General features: G+C 56.4%; 1 protein-coding gene across 5 annotated transcripts; it reads left to right on the top strand.

Moving 5' to 3' along the window:
• Nucleotides 1–2,275: 2,275 nt before the first annotated feature.
• On the top strand, nucleotides 2,276–17,394 carry CELF3 (CUGBP Elav-like family member 3). 5 transcript variants are annotated; one of them, XM_023213733.1, is made up of 13 exons: nucleotides 2,276–3,211; nucleotides 4,431–4,513; nucleotides 9,689–9,737; nucleotides 10,132–10,260; nucleotides 10,402–10,481; nucleotides 11,532–11,675; nucleotides 11,819–11,960; nucleotides 12,175–12,324; nucleotides 12,735–12,800; nucleotides 13,108–13,263; nucleotides 13,515–13,658; nucleotides 14,622–14,759; nucleotides 16,348–17,394. In XM_023213733.1, exons 1-12 carry the CDS (start codon nucleotides 3,067–3,069, stop codon nucleotides 14,747–14,749), a joined length of 1,416 nt encoding a protein of 471 aa, XP_023069501.1. In that variant the 5' UTR covers nucleotides 2,276–3,066; the 3' UTR covers nucleotides 14,750–14,759; nucleotides 16,348–17,394. The 5 variants fall into 5 exon arrangements, with proteins under 5 accessions (XP_023069501.1, XP_023069502.1, XP_023069503.1 ...); XM_023213734.1 differs by having other exon boundaries at nucleotides 3,012–3,211; nucleotides 10,135–10,260; XM_023213737.1 differs by lacking the exon at nucleotides 2,276–3,211 and adding an exon at nucleotides 8,297–8,351 and having other exon boundaries at nucleotides 4,465–4,513; nucleotides 10,135–10,260.
• The last annotated feature ends 602 nt before the right edge of the window (nucleotides 17,395–17,996 follow it).

The raw sequence follows: 17,996 nt of genomic DNA, 5'->3' as shown, positions 1-17,996 counted from the left end.
TGTCTCCCCAATTACTGACTGGGAGGAGGAGTGAGGGCAGTTCATTTTAATTCATTTCTGTGAATGTTTAATATTTCAATTAATATGATTAGCCCCAAGCCTGAATGAGCAGCAGGGCGGCAGGTCTGCTGAGAAGACATAGAGTAATGAGATCAACAGGGCCATAGGGTCTTCCCCTTCTCCATCCTCAGAGGGCATGATCTGTTTAGCATCTCCATAAATACCAAGATCAGATTAGAAGGCAAGGAAAGGAGCAGTGGGGGTGGGGTAGGTGAGTGGAAAGTTACTTTCAAGATGTGTTTGCCCTTTTGGATTCCCTGGCTCTGCCATCACTCGCTTCTTCTGAGCACCCAACACTGAGTCCTCTAGCACCTCCCCCACTGCCACCCCATCTGAGAGGGCCCTACTTGGGGGACCTGGGCATTCATGTGATGAAGTGTAATCAAGTTTACACACATACACATTCACTCAAATGCAAGCACCTGCCAGAGCGTGGCTCCAGGCCACAACAAAAAAAAAAAAAAAAACAGGCTAAGGAAGGATAGGAGGTGGTCCACAGAATCAAGCAGTAAAAAGAAGGACTCTCTCTCATCCAGGGCTTAAATGGAGACAGGAGAAGAAGAAAGGCCAGACTTCACCACTGCTCCCATTCTCAAGAGGAATGTTTGATGTGGGAGTTAAATGCGTGGACGCAGGAGCCAGACTGCCCGAGCTCCAATCTCAGCTAGACCTCTTTCTAGCTGCATGGCTTTAGGCAAGTTATTTCAGCTCTGTGTCTTGGTTACCTCCTCTCTATTTGGAGATAATGACAAAATCTACATCATAGCGGGGTGGTGAGGGTTTAGGAGTTAGTAAATATAAAGCACTTGGCACAAAGCCTGGGACACTGTAAGAGCCATGTAAGCACTGGCTGTTACTATTATTTTCCTTCCAGAAGAGAAGCCTGCCTGCTGTGATAGCTCAGAAATGGAGGCCCCTGGGACTCAGCTGGGACACAGTTTAGAGACACGAGTGCCCTGTGGAAACAGCAGCCCTACTCCAGGGATGAAGAAGGGAATGACAGGAAGACAGAGTGCTCTACAAAAGCCCAGAACCCCAGGAAGAGCCCCTGTTGCTGAGCACTGACGGAAAGCAAGGGCTGCCACTACTGACAAGGTCTGATGTCCACAGATAATCCCTGCACTGAGGGTGTGCTCACGCTCCCTCCAGATCGTGGAGCCTGCCAATCATCCATAGAAGTATCCACGTTCAGGGGAGCAATGGTCCCCGAATGTGCCTCCCCTGATCCTCTGTGCTACCTGGCTCAATTTGAGTCCCACTCAAAGAACCCAACTGAAGAAAGAAGCAAAGGAAAGAGTAATTGGGTTTCTACATCCTAAGGGGAAGCACAGCTGTGGTTCTTCCCACTGAAGGAATCAGGAATCCACTGTTGTCAGAGGTTCTTTGCATGAAGTGTTTGTTAAGCTCCTGCTACGCATGAGCAAGACAGGGTGCTAGACACTATGAACAGTAAGATGCTGAATTAAACGATGTCCTGGTCTTCAAGGAGCTTACAAGTGAGAGCGCCCGCCGCGCCTCCTCCGCGGCCTCCCTGCCCACGCACTTATACTCACAAACACCCCAGAGGGAGAGAAGGGGGCTTCGGCAAATGCCAGAAAGCTATCGTTTTTCTTGGTTCCTTTTCTGGAAAATATACAGTTCCCTTTCTGCATTCATCTCATCCTGCTCTCGCCTTCCCCACGTTCCTTTCCATTTTTCCTGTCTGCATTTTTTCTTTTTCCCCCAGACTCTGCGACCTGCTTCCCTCTCCATCTACACCTCCTTCCCCTTCAGCCTGTCCAACCGTCCTATCTCATCTTCTTTCCCCTGATTTCTTTCCTTGACTCTCTACTCTCGGGGCTCCCCAGATGCGGGGCTCCCCAGATGCCGGGCTCCCCTCTTCCCCCCCAACCCCCCATCTCCTGAGTCTTCCAGCACCGGGGACAGCTCCAGCCCCCGGAACAATGGACCCCATTTTAGGGTTCCTCTGTAAATTCTCCATCTTAGTGCTTTGCCCAACTTCTGACTGGGGAGTAAGATGGGGGAAGGGTTATTATCAACAGGACCAGCTGCTCTTCTGGGGGCGGGAAAGGAGTCAGGGAGGATGGAGATAGAAAGAGGGCGTGGCTCTTGCTTGGATTGTGCGTCCCTCTCCAGGGTAGAGAATTTGTATTCGACCCCTGAGACTGACATCACTGATGTCAGGGGAAAGGAGGTGGGAGTGGGGAGGGGGGTGTGGAGGGGGGAGGTTTTTGTTGAGGAGAGCGCGGCCGGAGAGCAGAGCTCCGGGACCCAGGTGACCGGGAAAGCAGGCAGCCCCAGCGGCGGGAGCAGCCGGCAGCAGCCCAGGCCCGGGGACTGGGGTGGGGGTGGGAGGGGGGCTGAGGGGAGGACCTGAAGGGGGGCGGCAGGGCAAAAGGGACCCCTGGAGCCCTGCCGCCAGCAGAGATCAAGCATCTGGCATCAGGGATCTTCGGACCCAGCAGAAGGATCCGCCACAGGGGAGGTGTCCTCCCAGGGAAGCCAACGAGACATTCACCTGCCCCACATCAGGAGTGGGCCCCCCTCACTGACGCTGCTGGCAACCATAGCAGGCCCCTTAACCCCTCAGTGTCCTCCCTATCACCCTCCTCAGGCCCTTTCCCCGCCTCCAGCTCTCATCTCAACTCCCAGTTCCCAGCCCTCTAAGCCCCAGCGCCCCGGCTACCACCTCACCCTCCAGGTCTTGGCCACACTCACCCCCATCCTGGGACATTTGCCAGATCTCTGGGAGGGAGATCGTTTGTTTGGGCGATGCCCCCTGGTGGCATGACAGCGTCTTCCTAGACCCCTGACCCCTAGCCCTCAACTCCCTGGGCCTCCTTTGTGTGAAGAGCCGCCCCTCTGCTCAGCAGCGTGGTTGGGGGCCAAAGGGAAAGCCAGCCCCGGCTGGGCCCCCGGGCCCCACCACTTATCTCCTTGCTGGGCAGCTCCCCTTGGCCTTTGGGTCTCTCCCTGCTCCCTCGGCCCTCCTCCTGGGCCGCCTCGATGAAGGAGCCGGATGCCATCAAGCTGTTTGTGGGGCAGATCCCGAGGCATCTGGAGGAGAAGGACCTGAAGCCCATCTTCGAACAGTTTGGTCGGATCTTCGAGCTGACTGTCATCAAGGACAAGTACACCGGGCTGCACAAGGGTGAGGGGTCGGGCAGGCTGAAGAGGCTTCGGGGTGGGCTGGGAGGCTGGGGGTAGTTCAGCCAGGCTGGAGGGGTGGAGTGGCTGGGAAGGGCTGATGTGGAAGGAGAGGAGTTCAGGGCTGGGGAAAGTGGATGGAGGAGCATAAAAAGAACTCGGCTAGTGATCAGGAAACCCGGGTGAAGGACTAAGGAGGGCCTCTTTTAGGTGAAGAGTTGTCAAGAGGGCGCAAAGACGTGGATCCCAGACATATGGGGGTGTTGATGTCACATGGGATGAACTCAAGAAAGAATGGAGGGACAAGAGAGCTGGTTTGGGAGATAAGCAGCTGGGTAGGGGTGTGTGTGTGTGTGTGTGTGTGTGTGTGTGTGTGTGTGTGTGTAGCCAGACTGAGAATCTGAGCAGCCTCAGATAATATTGGAATGGGGGTCAGGACACAGGGTCAGGTGCTCAATGTGGAAAGTGTGGAGCTGGACTGGGCAAGGCAGCTCCAGGACTAAAGAGAGGGACTAGGAAGCAGGGCATGAAGGCTGGAGATTGGTAAAGATCTGGAAAGTGTAGGAGGCTTAGAAAGTTAAGAGAGTGAGGGAGAAGGGAGGGTGCTCCTCAGGCCTATCCAAGGGCTGTGCGGCTAAGTGGGGCGGTCGGGGTCAGCACTTGGAAAGCTCCACACACTGGAGATCCCAGGGGCCACACTAGCTCCCCCTCCACCTGGCACAGGGAAGAGGCACTTCCGGCTAACTGCTCTTCCCTTCCCTTCTCTATTTCACTCTCCACCCTCCACCTGCCTATGGTGGAGTTGGGGAGAGATGAGGAAATAGGGAAAATGGGAGAAGAGAGAGATGATGGTGACCAAGATGGAGGGAGGTGGAGGTGAGGAAGAGGGGAAAGGAGAACAGCTCAGCAGGAAAGAAAGCCACACTACTCTAACTTGTCTGGCAGTCACATGGTCCTTCTCCTCTCCTTACACAAAGCACATCTCCTGACAGCCCAAGTGTCCTCCCTCTTCCATCACCACCAGTATTTAGGCCTCTGGGTGTCTGCCCCACTTCTGGGGCAGAGTGTCTACCCCTTGGAGACACCTCCCCACCCCAGCAGGCAGAAGATGACAAGAAGGGAAAGCTTCCCAATCGTCAGTCTTTGGAAGGGAGCCTTTCAGAGAGGGGAGATGGAGGACTCACCGCCCCCCGCCGTGTTTCTCTGTCCCTGCCCCTCCTCAGGATGTGCCTTCCTGACATACTGTGCCCGGGATTCAGCCCTGAAGGCCCAGAGCGCCCTACACGAACAGAAGACACTTCCAGGGGTGAGTCCTGCCCTTTGCAGGGCCAGGGGGCTGAGAAGGGCCATAGAAGTGGCAGGAGGCTCACCACCCTCCTGACACTGAGCGTATTTTCCACCTGCTCTCATCACCAGGAAGTCCCTCTCTCTCTCTCTAGCATCCATCTTTCTTGCTGCAAATGCATGCATTTCTTGTTACCCAGAGAGAAGGAAAGCAGCGATTAGTGGAGTAAACATGACTTTTACCAGGAGCAGATGCAGCCCCTTCCCCACTTCCCAAGCTGCCCACGGGGTAACACTAGAGGGAGGACCCGCTGGTTGGAAGGTGTGGGGAAAAGTCTGTGGACACCAAGCGTGGATCAGGGTGAGCAGGAGGCACCCAGGCACTCTTTTGTCACTCTGGAAAGGCAGGCTGGCTGGCTGTGAGATGAGGGAGGAGTGCCTGTGACCTGAGAACAGGCAGCTGGTACTGGCTGGACTGGCATCTCCGTGCTGGTTCTTGAGCTCCCTTCTCCTTTCTGTCTACCAGGAAGAGTCCCAGGAACAGAGCCACAGAGCATTAGGGTAAAGCAGGGCCTGGGCAGGCCCAGGCAGGTCTGGGCTGGAGGTAGGCCTGAGAGTAGCAGGCAAGGGCAGGGACAGACATTGTAGACGATCAGGCCTGGTGCCACCAAGTATGCCCAGGGAGGCAGGGGTGGCCACGGAGGTGGCCCCTCTCCTGCAAGGTCCTATCTCGTTGTGTCTTCTTCTTCCCAGCCAGCCTTGCTTATTGTTCCAAGCCTGGGCTGGCAACTGAGGGCAGGAAGAAAGAATCTTGGACTGTCCCCCTTCCCCGGTCATGGAAGCTGGGGGGAAAGGATGCCCCCACTCCCTTTGCTATGTCTCTGCTCTGCCTTCTCCCAGACTGTGAATCCCAGCAAGTGCCTTCCTGAGACCTAACTCCGTCCCCACCTTCAGCAAACATTTGCTTAGCAGGGTCTGGGTGCCAGAGACACATCTGTCCTGGCCTCTACTGCTTCTCCAACATGGGAAGTGGAGACTGCTGCTGCTCACTCATCTCTTCCTAAGAGGGAAATAGAAAAAACAGATGGGGAAAGGGCAGATGGAGACCTGGGAAAATTAGAACTGCTGCAACCACCCCCAACTTCAAACCCTGCATAGGTCCATGACCCAGCCCTTCCGTGGCCTCAACCTTTGAGCACTGCTAGGAAACCAAAGCCAACTGCGGCAAGTCCACCAAAAACCCCACCCCCACCAACGATCTTATCCCAATTGGTGGCAAGAATAGCCATTGCCCGTCGCAGCCAGAGTTAAGGGTCATGCACGTGTGTGAGCTACAGGACCCAAGGCGAGTGTGTGTTTGTGCATACAGGCATGTGAGCTCCTGCCAGGCCAGATGTGTGGGGTTTGGGCACATGTATCCCTGGCAAACCTGGTCCCCATCCAGCCCCAACTTGCCTTCCCCGCTTTTCTCTGTGGAGGCCCCTCACAAATCAACAGTTTTCATTTCCATCGCCATTTGTCTTTTTCTGTTGTCTCCCTATCTCGGAGCCCCTGCAGAAATGAGAGGGGGGTCAGAGCAAAAGGTAGATAAAGAGGATTGGAGTGAAAACATGGATGAGAGACAGCCTGGGGATGGGCATGAGCCCCAAGGGTGATGTGTACCAGCTGTGGGTGTCTACCCTGGGTCCGTGCCCCTCCAGCTGCCTGGAAGCTCAGGCAGAGCTCCATCCTGGGTGTGGAGAGGTGCCACCTGCCCTTCTTGAGGAAGTCCAGGTCAGGGTCGGGGTGAGGAAGAAGGGCGCCTGGTTAATGATTGTCTAGCCTTGCTCCAGAGTTCCCAGGTGACGCTGAATTCTCCACTCTAGCCCTTGCCCCAGGGGACAGAATCCAGAGGGATCTGACAGAGCTTCCAGTAGGAAATGAGGGTTCCATCCCCCAAGGCAGACCCCCATCCAAGGGGTTTGAAGGAGCAGATCCAGGGCAGCTGTGGGGAGCAGACATCTGTGACCCTTTGTCTTCCTCAAGTCTTCTCCTTCCACCTGCATTCTCCCCTCAGCGTGTGTTTGCATGTGTGTATGCATGCGCACGCGTGTGTGTGCATTGTGTCAGCTCCTGCATAACTGTGTTCTTCCTACTGTTTAATCTCCACGCCTTCCTACTGCAGGTTTTTTTTTTTGAAATGGGAGACATTTAGCCCCCTCTCCTTGCTCCCCATCTCTGTCACCCCCAAAATCTAGAAGGTGCTACCATACTAGGGTGATATTTGGGGCTGCAGAGAGAAAGAGAAAGAATGGGGGCTGGGCCTATAGCTACTGAGCCCCATTTCCTCTTCTCTCCCCTAAGAGTTCCCAGGAGTGGCTCTGCCACAGGTCCCTGCATTTGTCCTGTGAGCAGGGTGTGGCCTCCTGGAGGCGGTGGAGTGGGGGTTGCCCTCTGTCCAGCTCTTCCCCCTTCACCCTGAACCAAAATCCCACTTGGGGGACGTGGGCCTTCCCTGTCGGCCTGCAGTCAGGAAGGTGGATTCTGGCCCCACAGAGAGAACCCGTGAGTGGTCTGGGACTCTCAGAACAAGTGTGGAGCCAGGAGTGGCAGGACCCCAGGCTGTACCCTCAAAAGAATTAGATTTTGTGAGAACTGTGAGGTCTTCTTGGAAGTGGAGTTTTTGCTATTGGCGAGGATGAGGGCCTTAAAAGTGACCGTGGTGGAGGGGCTCGGTGATACTGGGTTGGGGTATAAATAGCCCCTTCTTCTTTGGGAGGCCCGAGGGAGGGCCTGTCACCTGGTGGGTAGTAACTAGGGAGGAGAGGCACTGTGCCTGGTTGCCAGGTAAACAGGGCACAGCTGGACTCAGGGGAGGGGGCAGGTGTGCCCGAGCTGAGCTAACAAAGCCTAAGCTCCCCACAGGAAGTGCCAGGCCACGAAGAAGGAGGCTGGGAAGGGGACACTGGGGCGCCAAGGGCCCTGTCTGTGAGGGTGTAGGGGGAGCCCACCGTAAGCACGGTCCTTGCTGTGGTTGGTACACTTGTGTGTCTCTTTGTGCGAATCCGCATCAGCCGTGGGTATTTCTCGAGATGTTATTTTTGTGCCTCGGAGCCTATGCCAGGAGGGAACTGCATCCTTTCTCTCTGGGTCCCAGGTTCCCATCTCCATCTAGAACAGCAAATCCACAGGCGTGCTGGGAAGGAGCTAGCTTCAAGCGTAAGAATCCCCCAACACTGGTTCTGATTATATTTCTTGTGAGGTGGGCATAGGGCTGGGTGCCTGGCTGCAGAGGTGCCTGTGAGGGAACTTCCTGAGTGCCTTGGCTAGAACACAGGAGAGAAGGAGGTGAAAGCCCGTGCACCCCGAGCATCTGCCCCACTGCGCTTTGCCTGCGCATGCGCACTTGCGCACACACACGCCTAAGGCGATTGAGCTTCGGATGGGATAATCCCAGATTGGCGGGCGATAAAGCTGGGGGCAGATTGGCTGGAGGATTTATGTGACTGTTACCCTCCCTCCCCACCAGCTGCTCTCAGATCCAGAGATTTGGGGGGTGGGCGTGGGGCTCTGGGATAGGAGTATCAGTTGAAGTGGGGCTTACATTTGGTCCGAGGCCGGGAATACCTAACTGGTGGAGTCGGCTAAACTGACTGGCATGATGGACACCTGGGTGAGGATCCAGCGTGAGAAGGGGCAGGGGCAACTGTGACTTCTGCACTTCTCGGCGCTAAGTGATGCCACATACAGGATCTCCACATGCTGGAGCCCTGGAGCTGACCGGAACCTGACTAGACATCGCCTGGCCCACCCCCTTGTTTTACAGATAAGGAAGTTGAGGCCCAGAGGGGACAAGTGGCTTGTCCAAGGTCGCCCAGCTAGTAAGTGACAGGGCAGGGCTAGTCCTTAAATCCAGGTCTCCTGACTCCCAGTCCAGTGCCTTTCCTGAGGGTACCTCTAGCCTCACCCTCAGAATGTAAATAGATGGTTTCATTTTTTTGGTCACTGGAACTACTGCCCCACCATCAGATGAGTGGGGCAACCACATGTGGTTCCAGCTGTCAGAGTCCTCAAGAGCAAAATATTTTCAGACACGAAATACTAAGTCCTTCTCCTCTTTCTCCAGTTCCTATTAATACTCCCCTCCCCGGTTAAGAAAATCAACCTGCAGGAGTAATTTCCAAGTCCTCTCACCAGACAAGAACATGGCGAGTGGAACTAGGAATTTCTCCATTTCCACTGAAGACTGAACAAAGGGAGATACTGCAGGGGTCTGGGAGAGGTTAGAGCTCTGGAGGACTTCCGTGCACAGGGTAAATTGCGAAGGAGCACGGGACAGCAACTCCTCCTTTAGAGCCCTCCAGGCACCAAGGATTTGCTCTGGAGGAGGGAGGCAGGAGAAGGGATGGGATGGCCCCTGCAGGTCCCGCTCTGCAAGCCTCCCTCCAGAATCAGGAAGGTTTTCTGGGCCCCTCCCCCACCTCCCAGCCCCCACCAAATCCTCCACCCCCAGCATACCCTGTTACCACCCCCCACCCCACTCCTTCTCTGGGTGTGTGGAGCAGCAGAAGTGATGACGTCACCACGGTCGCCAGGGCGACGGGGACGGATAAATCAGGCTGAGTGGGCGGTTGCCATGGTGCGCATTCTCCCGTTGCCACGGAGACTGGGCATCTGCTCCTTTTGTGCTGCCCGAATGCCTTCCCCCTGGGGTCAAGGGGTATAGGGGGGCAGAAAGAGAGGCAGACACAACTCTAGGGGTCAGAAGGAAGTCTGGGCCTCTGTGAGGTCTCCCTCGGTCTAGAGTCCTCCCTGGGGCTTCTTCACAGAGTGGCCTCTGTTGCGCCCACTTTGTAGAATTGAGGCAATTCTTATTAAATAACCCCTCGGTTGGGCTCTCTCTCAGGCCCCGGGTCCTATGCGCAGGCCCCCTTCTCCCACTCAGGACAGCAGCACCCATCCCTGGCCGAGTCATCGGGAGCCCAACCTGAGCCTGGAGCTGTGCCCATGAGCATCTCCCTCTACATCCTCTCTCTCCATGCCTCTGATCCCCTCAGGCCTTCATCCTGAACAATATTAGGCCCTATCCCTTCCTTCCTATCAGAAACTTAGAGGGCCTGGGGCTTGTCCCTCTAGTCTCTCTGCAGGGCCCGGCCTGGGAGGGCTCTTGGGTGTTCAGAGGAGGTCCCCAGCAGCTGCCTTCTCTTCTCTCCTTCAGATGAACAGGCCGATCCAGGTCAAGCCAGCCGACAGCGAGAGCCGAGGAGGTAGGTTCTGTGCCTTTGGACTCTGTCCCTCTCCTCCTACCCTCAGGCCCAGGGCCTGGAGTTGTCGAGGGGTAGCCTTTCTTGAGGGAGAAAGTCTGACGATTCTGAAGAGTTCCCAGCTGTGGTGAGACCGGAGTCAGTGTGGCCAGAGGGGGCGAGATCTGGGGGGGTACAGATGGCAAAACCGAGGCCCAGGGTGGAGTGTGAGTCCCTCAGAGCTGGGATGAGCAACCTCTGCAATGTACCCCATTCCCTAACCATCAGCCCCCACAGCCATTGGCCCCTAGGGTAGCGGAAGTAGTGTTAGGAGCTCTAGGGAAGGGTGGAAGGAGAAGGGCTGGGAAGGCAGCCAGGAGGCCCTGAACACGCCCTCCCCCTGTGCCCTACCACCCAGAAGACCGGAAGCTGTTTGTGGGGATGCTAGGGAAGCAGCAGACAGATGAGGATGTCCGAAAGATGTTTGAGCCCTTCGGGACCATCGACGAGTGCACTGTGCTCCGGGGGCCAGATGGCACTAGCAAAGGTAGCCCACCCACCGCCCCTTCCCCACCGGGCCCTTCCCCTTCCCGTTCCACCCCCATGGCTCCCTAGGCATCCGGTTCCACCGCGGAGTCCCATGGGGATGGGTGCTCACCCCTCTCCTCCTCCATCTCAACCTCTCCAGGTTGCGCCTTTGTGAAGTTCCAGACCCATGCCGAGGCCCAGGCAGCCATCAACACCCTTCACAGCAGCCGGACCCTGCCAGTGAGCCCCACTCCCCTGGCCCTGGGCCTCTCCTTCCCACCCTGCCCACCCGCCAGGCCCTGGCCCAGATAAGCAGTCCACTCAGGATGGGCTATTTGAATTTATTGGAAAAGAATGTTCTGGCAGAAGAACCAAACCGCTTAGGGACACCTTCACATTTCAAATGGCATTTCCCCACCTCCCCGCTCCTCCCCTATTCCCCATCCACCTTCAGCCAAATTTCCCTCATGTTCCTCTCCTTCCCCCTCCATTCCCCAGTCCTCCCTTCACCCCCATCTCTTCTCCAGCCTTCCCATATCCCCCTACCCTCATTTGTTGGGGCACCAGGACACTTTCTTAGAGGCCCCACGTACACCCCTTTTCCCTGCCCCTGCACGGCAGCGTTAGGTCAGTGACCACTCTAGAACCCACCTCTAAATTGGAACTGGCTGACTCAGAAGGCTGTGCACTTCCCACAACTCACAGCTCTCCAGCATAACTCACGGGGACTTGGCGGAGGGGACACAGCATTGGGTAGAGAACTGTGTCCAATGACCCTATGCCCCTTCCATCTTTGAGATTCTAGGATTCTACCATCGTCCTTGCAGATGCTCTAATTTGGCTTTTATTCAGCTCAGACCGGTATTAAGATGTGAGGCACACCATGAGGACTGGGGTGTGGGGGCAGGAGTCGTGGTAAGGCATGCAGGGCAGCTACAAGGGAAGACTAGCCTGAGATTAAACATTTGCTGTGGCGAGCCGGGGTGGGGATCATTTCCAGTTCAGAGTCCTCACAGAGAAGCCAATGATGCCCTTTCCATTCTAGTAGGTCTTTCACTTTCCAAGCATATGCCTTCACATTCCTCAATTTTTCTTCTAGCTTCTAGCACAGCCTAGCACAGGGAGAGGGTGGGATTAAAATCTCCCCATCTGTCAAATGCAAAATGGTGGCTGCCCTCTCAGAGAGGCCAGGCCATGCCATGGGGGTGGAATGGAGACCAGGTCCTGAGGGCTCTGGGGAGGAGAGACCCTGACCCTGCACCTCTGACCTGTGTGCGGGCCCGTGCCCAGGGTGCCTCGTCCAGCCTGGTGGTGAAGTTTGCTGACACTGAGAAGGAGCGAGGTCTCCGCCGCATGCAGCAGGTGGCCACCCAGCTGGGCATGTTCAGCCCCATCGCCCTCCAGTTCGGAGCCTACAGCGCCTACACCCAGGCCGTGAGCACTGCCCCCAATGCCGGGCCAGCCCTCCTGACCCCTAGTATCTTGCCCCAACCCTTCTGATGCCAAGACCGAGGGCTGGGAGGGAGCCAGGTTGGGGCACAGGAGGCCTGCCCCACTCTCCTCTCCCCTCCCCCCAGCTGATGCAGCAGCAGGCGGCCCTGGTAGCGGCTCACAGTGCCTACCTCAGCCCCATGGCCACCATGGCTGCTGTGCAGATGCAGCACATGGCTGCCATCAATGCCAATGGCCTCATCGCCACCCCCATCACCCCATCCTCAGGTATGGCCTGGGCAAGGCTGGGCAAGGGAGCTAAGCGTGGTAGGGGTAGGGAGAGGCACAGGGCATTGCTCAGGGAAGCCTCGGGGTCTAGGAGGGACTCAGGGGTCAGAGTGGCCTACTTCCTCCCCTCTGCCCGCAGGCTTGCTGACTGGTTCTCTGCCTGTGTGTGTGTGTCTGCTCCTCTGCTCTGTCCCTGTCGCTTTCTCCTCCCCAGGAACCAGCACCCCTCCTGCCATCGCTGCCACGCCTGTCTCTGCCATTCCGGCTGCCCTGGGGGTCAACGGCTACAGCCCGGTGCCCACCCAGCCCACTGGGCAGCCTGCCCCTGATGCTCTGTATCCCAACGGGGTTCACCCCTACCCAGGTGGGACTCTCTGCCTGCCCACCCCATCCCAGCAACCATCTAAGCCACCACTCCCATTAGGGAGGCAGGACACACCTTCCCTTCCAGCTGTGGGGGTTACAGGTGCTTCCTCCTGCCCTGCCATCCTGGGCGGGGATGATCCTTCCTGTTGGGCTCGGCCAAGAAGCTGAGGTGTAGAGCAGTGAAGCGACCTGCCCAGGGTTGCAAGACAGTCAGACCCAAGTCTTCCTAATGCTGGGCTCTTTCCCCTCTTCCCACTGCTTTGTGCATTTCCATCTTCTCACTTCACACCCCATGCCCAGAGAAGTTCTGCTCCCCACCTGCCTGGCCTCAGACCAGAGGCCCAGAGAGGCACGGGGGCTCCCACTGCATGCAACGTCCACGCTCATGGTCTGTGCTGCTCTCCCCAGCCCAGAGCCCCGCAGCTCCCGTGGACCCCCTGCAGCAGGCCTATGCGGGGATGCAGCACTACACAGGTGAGGCGCCCTAGGCCGGGCCCCTGCTCAGGTGGGAGGGGCAGCAGGAGGAAAAGAGGCCCAGTAACTGGGTCTGGGCTTCTTGGCTCCCTGCCAATCACCCTCTTCAGGCTTTACTGACAAGCCCAACTGTGGGGAGGGGTCTTTAAGGGCAGCACACCCAGGGGTCTGAGGCAGCTCCTTCCCTGACAACTTCTCAGCCCTGCAGCTGCCACTGGCCTGGGCTAGGGGAAGGGAGACAGGGTTGGCTGGGAGGGCTTAAGGAGCCAGGGAAGCCCCATCAGCCTCTCTGTCCTCCCCACCCCAGCAGCCTACCCAGCAGCCTACAGCCTGGTGGCGCCTGCGTTCCCGCAGCCTCCAGCCCTGGTCGCCCAGCAGCCCCCACCACCCCCTCAGCAGCAGCAGCAGCAGCAGCAGCAGCAGCAGCAGCAGCAGCAGCAGCAACAGCAGCAGCAAAGAGAAGGTACTGCCTGGGGCCTTGGGAGATAGGAATGCCCTCGTTATGGGCTTGGGGACTCCCTATTGCCCTGTGCTGAGCCCAGCTCTTGCCCACGTGTCACGATGAAAGCAAGTGGGGAGGGGGTGGCTTGGCCCACACTGTCGAGGACTGGGACGGGAGGGCCCTTCCAGGATCTGCTTTCCCTGGGACCTTTGCTCCTGGAGTGTGCGCCTCCCAGTCATTGAGCTCTTTCTTCTGTCTCTGCCGCCACCCAGGCCCTGATGGCTGCAATATCTTCATCTACCACCTGCCCCAGGAGTTCACTGACTCAGAGATCCTCCAGATGTTTGTCCCCTTTGGCCATGTCATCTCAGCCAAAGTCTTTGTTGACCGGGCCACCAATCAGAGCAAATGTTTTGGTAAGAATATGATATGGCACATTTTTTGCCATACTTCAAATCAGGACAAGGTCTAATATATTTGAAGGCATTTATGGTCACAGTGGACCCAGTATTTGAAATGCTGATTATCCGAGAGTACAAAAGAACCATTTTGAGGGGCCGGGCGCGGTGGCTCAAGCCTGTAATCCCAGCACTTTGGGAGGCTGAGACGGGCGGATCACAAGGTCAGGAGATCGAGACCATCCTGGCTAATACGGTGAAACCCCGTCTCTACTAAAAAATACAAAAAACTAGCCAGGTGAGGTGGCGGGCGCCTGTAGTCCCAGCTACTCGGGAGGCTGAGGCAGGAGAATGGCATAAACCCAGGAGGCGGAGCTTGCAGTGAGCAGAGATCCGGCCACTGCACTCCAGCCTGGGCAACAGAGCAAGACTCCGTCTCAAAAAAAAAAAAAAAAGAACCATTTGACACACCCAACATGCCACACCCAGCTGCTGCCCAGGCCCATCTCTTCTTCCTTCAGCTTTTCTCTTAAAAACTGGCCAAATTCATGCCTCATGAGGTCTGAAATAGGCTCATGGTCTGGGGATGTTTGGTTTGCAAAAGACAGGCTTAGGGAGTCGGTTTTAGCTGCCTTCACATCTTTGAAAGGCTGCCTCAGGGAAGAAAGGGAATGTTCTTCTCTGCTTCAGAAGCCATTTAGGGCCTGGAAGTGGCCGTTTTCAAAGGGCAGGCTCAGAGTTATCCAGGCAGAGGAAGGGGTCCTTGCACAGAATGCTGGGAAGAACGTGGTAATTTTAGTGGCTGGACTGGATTCCTCCATTCAACCCATCCATCAACAAATTCCTACGGAATGCTGTTAGGTGTCAGGCAGCTTTCTAGGCATTTGGGACACTTGGGAGACACAGGGTAGTGCTGGAGGTCTCCTAAGCACAGGAGAGCGAGGTGGGGCTGGGCCGGGCCTTATGCCCCTCTCACCCCAGGCTTTGTGAGTTTCGACAATCCGGCCAGTGCCCAGGCTGCCATCCAGGCCATGAATGGCTTCCAGATCGGCATGAAGCGCCTCAAAGTCCAGCTAAAGCGGCCTAAGGATGCCAACCGGCCCTACTGAGGGCCCCCAGGTGGGTCCCGCTCCTGTGTTGTGGCCTCCCTCCCCAGTTCTACACACTGCAGCCAGGGCCCTCGATTGGACTGCCCCCCACCCCTGTCCTCCACCACCCTCAGGGATGCCCACCCCACCCTTGATCCTGAGCACTTGAAGCAGGGGACTGGGGCAGCTCCCTCAGCTGTTTTTCAATAATCTGAGTCACTCTCTCTCTCTCTCTCTCGCACACACACACTCTGTGACCCCAGAAAGAGCCAAGTCTTTGTATATATCTGTGTCCGCTCCCTGGACCTTCCACAATATCCGGTCTCGTGTGTCTGGTCAGTGTCCATGTCTGTGTGTGTCTCTTTCTGGTTTTCCTTCGGGTTGGAGTGGAATTAGGGGAATAGGACTGGAGGATTAAGGGGTTGGCTGAGGGTGCCAGAGGGCCCTAGAATCCTTGGCTCCTAGAATATCTGTCGTCCTGAGAAGTAAGGACATCAGCCCTGGTTGCCCTGGACTTCAGGTGATTTTTCCCATGTAGCAGCAGACCCACGGGGCAGCAGAGTGCACAGGACAGACTGGGGGAGCCCATTTCCAGGCCTCTTGGGAGTTGCTCTGGTTTAGGTGGAAGAGGTTGAAATGCGCTGCCTGTGAAGTTTACTTATCAGGTCCCCTCCACCCCCATTGCTGGCCACCACCTCAACCTCATGGCCACAGAGCTGTAAGCCTTGGTTACTTTCACATTGTTTAATCTCCTTTGGACCAAACCCTTGAGAAAACACAACCCAAGAAAAATACCCACATTTTCTGTTTCTCCCCTTTCCCCCCAATCCTGGCTGCTTAACTCCCTCTACCCTGGGGGCCCCCCCCAGCCCAGGGCCCGTGTCCATTGTCGGCCGAAGCCCCCATCCCCGGACCCCTGCTCCGGGCCCCTGTAAGTTGCATGGAACGAGCGTGTTGTCTTTGGAGCCGATTGTTTGTTATTTGGGGAGGGGCCGCGGAGGGAAGCACCCCCAAGCCCAAGGTCAGGGCCGGGGGCAGCTCGCGGGACGTGCTTGGTCTACAGTGGTTGGTGACTGTGGTCTGTGTTTGTGCATTTCTCTCTTGCTTTCTGCGTTCCTTTCCAAAAAGGAATGAGAGCACTACCCGGGGGCCGGGGGTGGTCTCACCCCATGAGACTCTATCCCTGAGCTGTGACCTGGGCTCTGCCCTGGCCTTCTCTGCGGATGTTCCCTTTCTTTTTTCCAGGTGTCTGTCTCTTACATGCACTCCCTTCTCTGTCTCTCTCTCCATTTCTCTGCCTGCCTGTCTGTTGTCATCTCTTTGCCTCTCTCCCTCTCCAGTCTTTATTTTTCTCATGGGCTGTTTGACTATTTCCTTCCTAATATCCTCTGGTTTCCTGTATGGTTCGCCCCCTCCCTCCTGTCTCCTCTATCCCTGCTCTCATGGCGGGCGGGTGGGGGCAGATGGGTCCGTTTGGACTGAGGCCTGATGATCTGCCTTCCTCGGGCAGCCCCATCCTAGATGCTGTCACTCACCCCAGCCCCCTCCCCTCCCCCAGAGCCCATGACCCGCATCAGCGGTCTCTTCCCCATGCTTCACCCATGTTTCTTCCTTTACAGGTCTGGAGATCCCAGAGGAAGGGGCGCCTCACACCCTCTTCCCACGACTGGCCCTGGCCCTCTCCGCACACCTGCCCTGGGCCTTGACTGGGTTCTGGGGCAAACGCTGCTTCGTGGCCCCTGGGGGGCACAAGACACCGGCCCCTCCCACCCCCTGCCTCTCTGAAGGGCCGTGGCTATGCTCCCCTGCCTCCAAGGGCCCATTTCCTCCTAGATGCCCTTTTGGCCTTTGTGAGGGAGCGAGGAACAGGCTCGAAGGTTCCGGGGTATCTGCCTTCTGCTGGGCTCCTGTGACGGGCCTTCTGTGCCCAGCGTTTGTACTTGCCTCCCCCACCAGTGGGCCTGTTGTACCCGTGCAGGCCCCAGGAGAGCTGCAGGGGCCTGCCATACACTCACTCCCAGCCCACCCTCACCCCAGCCTCTTCCCCACATTAGGGGTTTCTTGGAAGCTGGCTCTCACTCCCCTCCACCCTCTAGCTAGAGGTAGGATATCCCTGACTCTTGGGCTCCCAGCCCTAAAACTCACTGCCTCCCCCAAGGGCCCCCTCTAAGGAGAGTGTGGGGGAGCCCTGAGGGCTGCCTCTCTGCCAGTCAGCCACAGAGACCCTCCTCCTTTCACGAGGAAAAGACCTTCCCCTGAATCCCTAAAAATGTTTACAGTCTCTGCTGGTTCCCTCCGTGTAAATACCACTGCCACCCGTGCGTTATCCAGCCCGCCCGGCCTGGCCCGGACGCTGCCATCTCTCTTTCTGGGAGTTTAGACAATGTTGCCCTTGGATTTTTTTCTCTCTCTTAATTTCTCCCTTTGCTTTGGGGGGTAATTGGATATTGGGAGGAGGGGTGTGGGGAGGGGTAAAGGGATTTATTACCTGATCATTTTCTTTAGGAAGGTTTTAGGGAAAGAAAATGGGGTGGGGGTGGGAGTGGTAAGGTGAGACCGGGGAGTCAGTTTCAGACAGTTCTCTATGCTTAACTTATTTATTTATTGCATTTTACTTTTAAAGAGTTGGTCTTTTCTGTCTAAATAAAGAAAAAAGTTTAAAAGCATCAAATAAGAGTCTTGGGAGGTTGAGGGTAGGGGATTGTTCCCCACCCACACTGGGAAGTGGCGGGGGGGGAGGTAGAGAATGAGGTTTGAGAGAGAAAATCCCATCAGGGAAGGCGGGGCCCTTGCTTCTGAGCAGCATCCAGGCCTTATTCACGGCTTCATGATCCTATCCCTTAGCCCTTCTTTGGGGCTTAATTCTGGAATGTCCTGCAGAGTTGGGCACAAGGAGATCTCCCCTGTCCGGGGCTCTCCTCTGTATCCAGCCCTGTCCCTCTGAAGGCTGAGGACTTGCAGTCTCACATCTGGACCTCCATTTCTGCACAGAGGCCAGTGTGGATACTAGGAGCCAGTTGTGACACCACCATTTACTAACCACTGCTCCGTATGTGATTCTGTTCCTAGCCCTTATTGTGCATTTCCTCATTTTATCTCCTAACAACCTTGTGAGGCAGGATATAGTTTATTTATTTTACTTATTTATTTTGAGACAGGGTCTTGCTCTGTCACTCAGGCTGGAGTGTGATGGTGAGATCATAGCTCACTGCAGCCTCGAACTCCTGGTTCAGAGCATCCTCCTGCCTCAGCCTCCCAAGTAGTTAGG

Source organism: Piliocolobus tephrosceles, chromosome 1 (genome assembly GCF_002776525.5).
Source record: "Piliocolobus tephrosceles isolate RC106 chromosome 1, ASM277652v3, whole genome shotgun sequence".
Classification (NCBI taxonomy): domain Eukaryota; kingdom Metazoa; phylum Chordata; class Mammalia; order Primates; family Cercopithecidae; genus Piliocolobus; species Piliocolobus tephrosceles.
The sequence above is the reverse complement of the archived record's forward strand: the minus strand, read 5'-3'. Positions and strand labels throughout refer to the sequence as shown.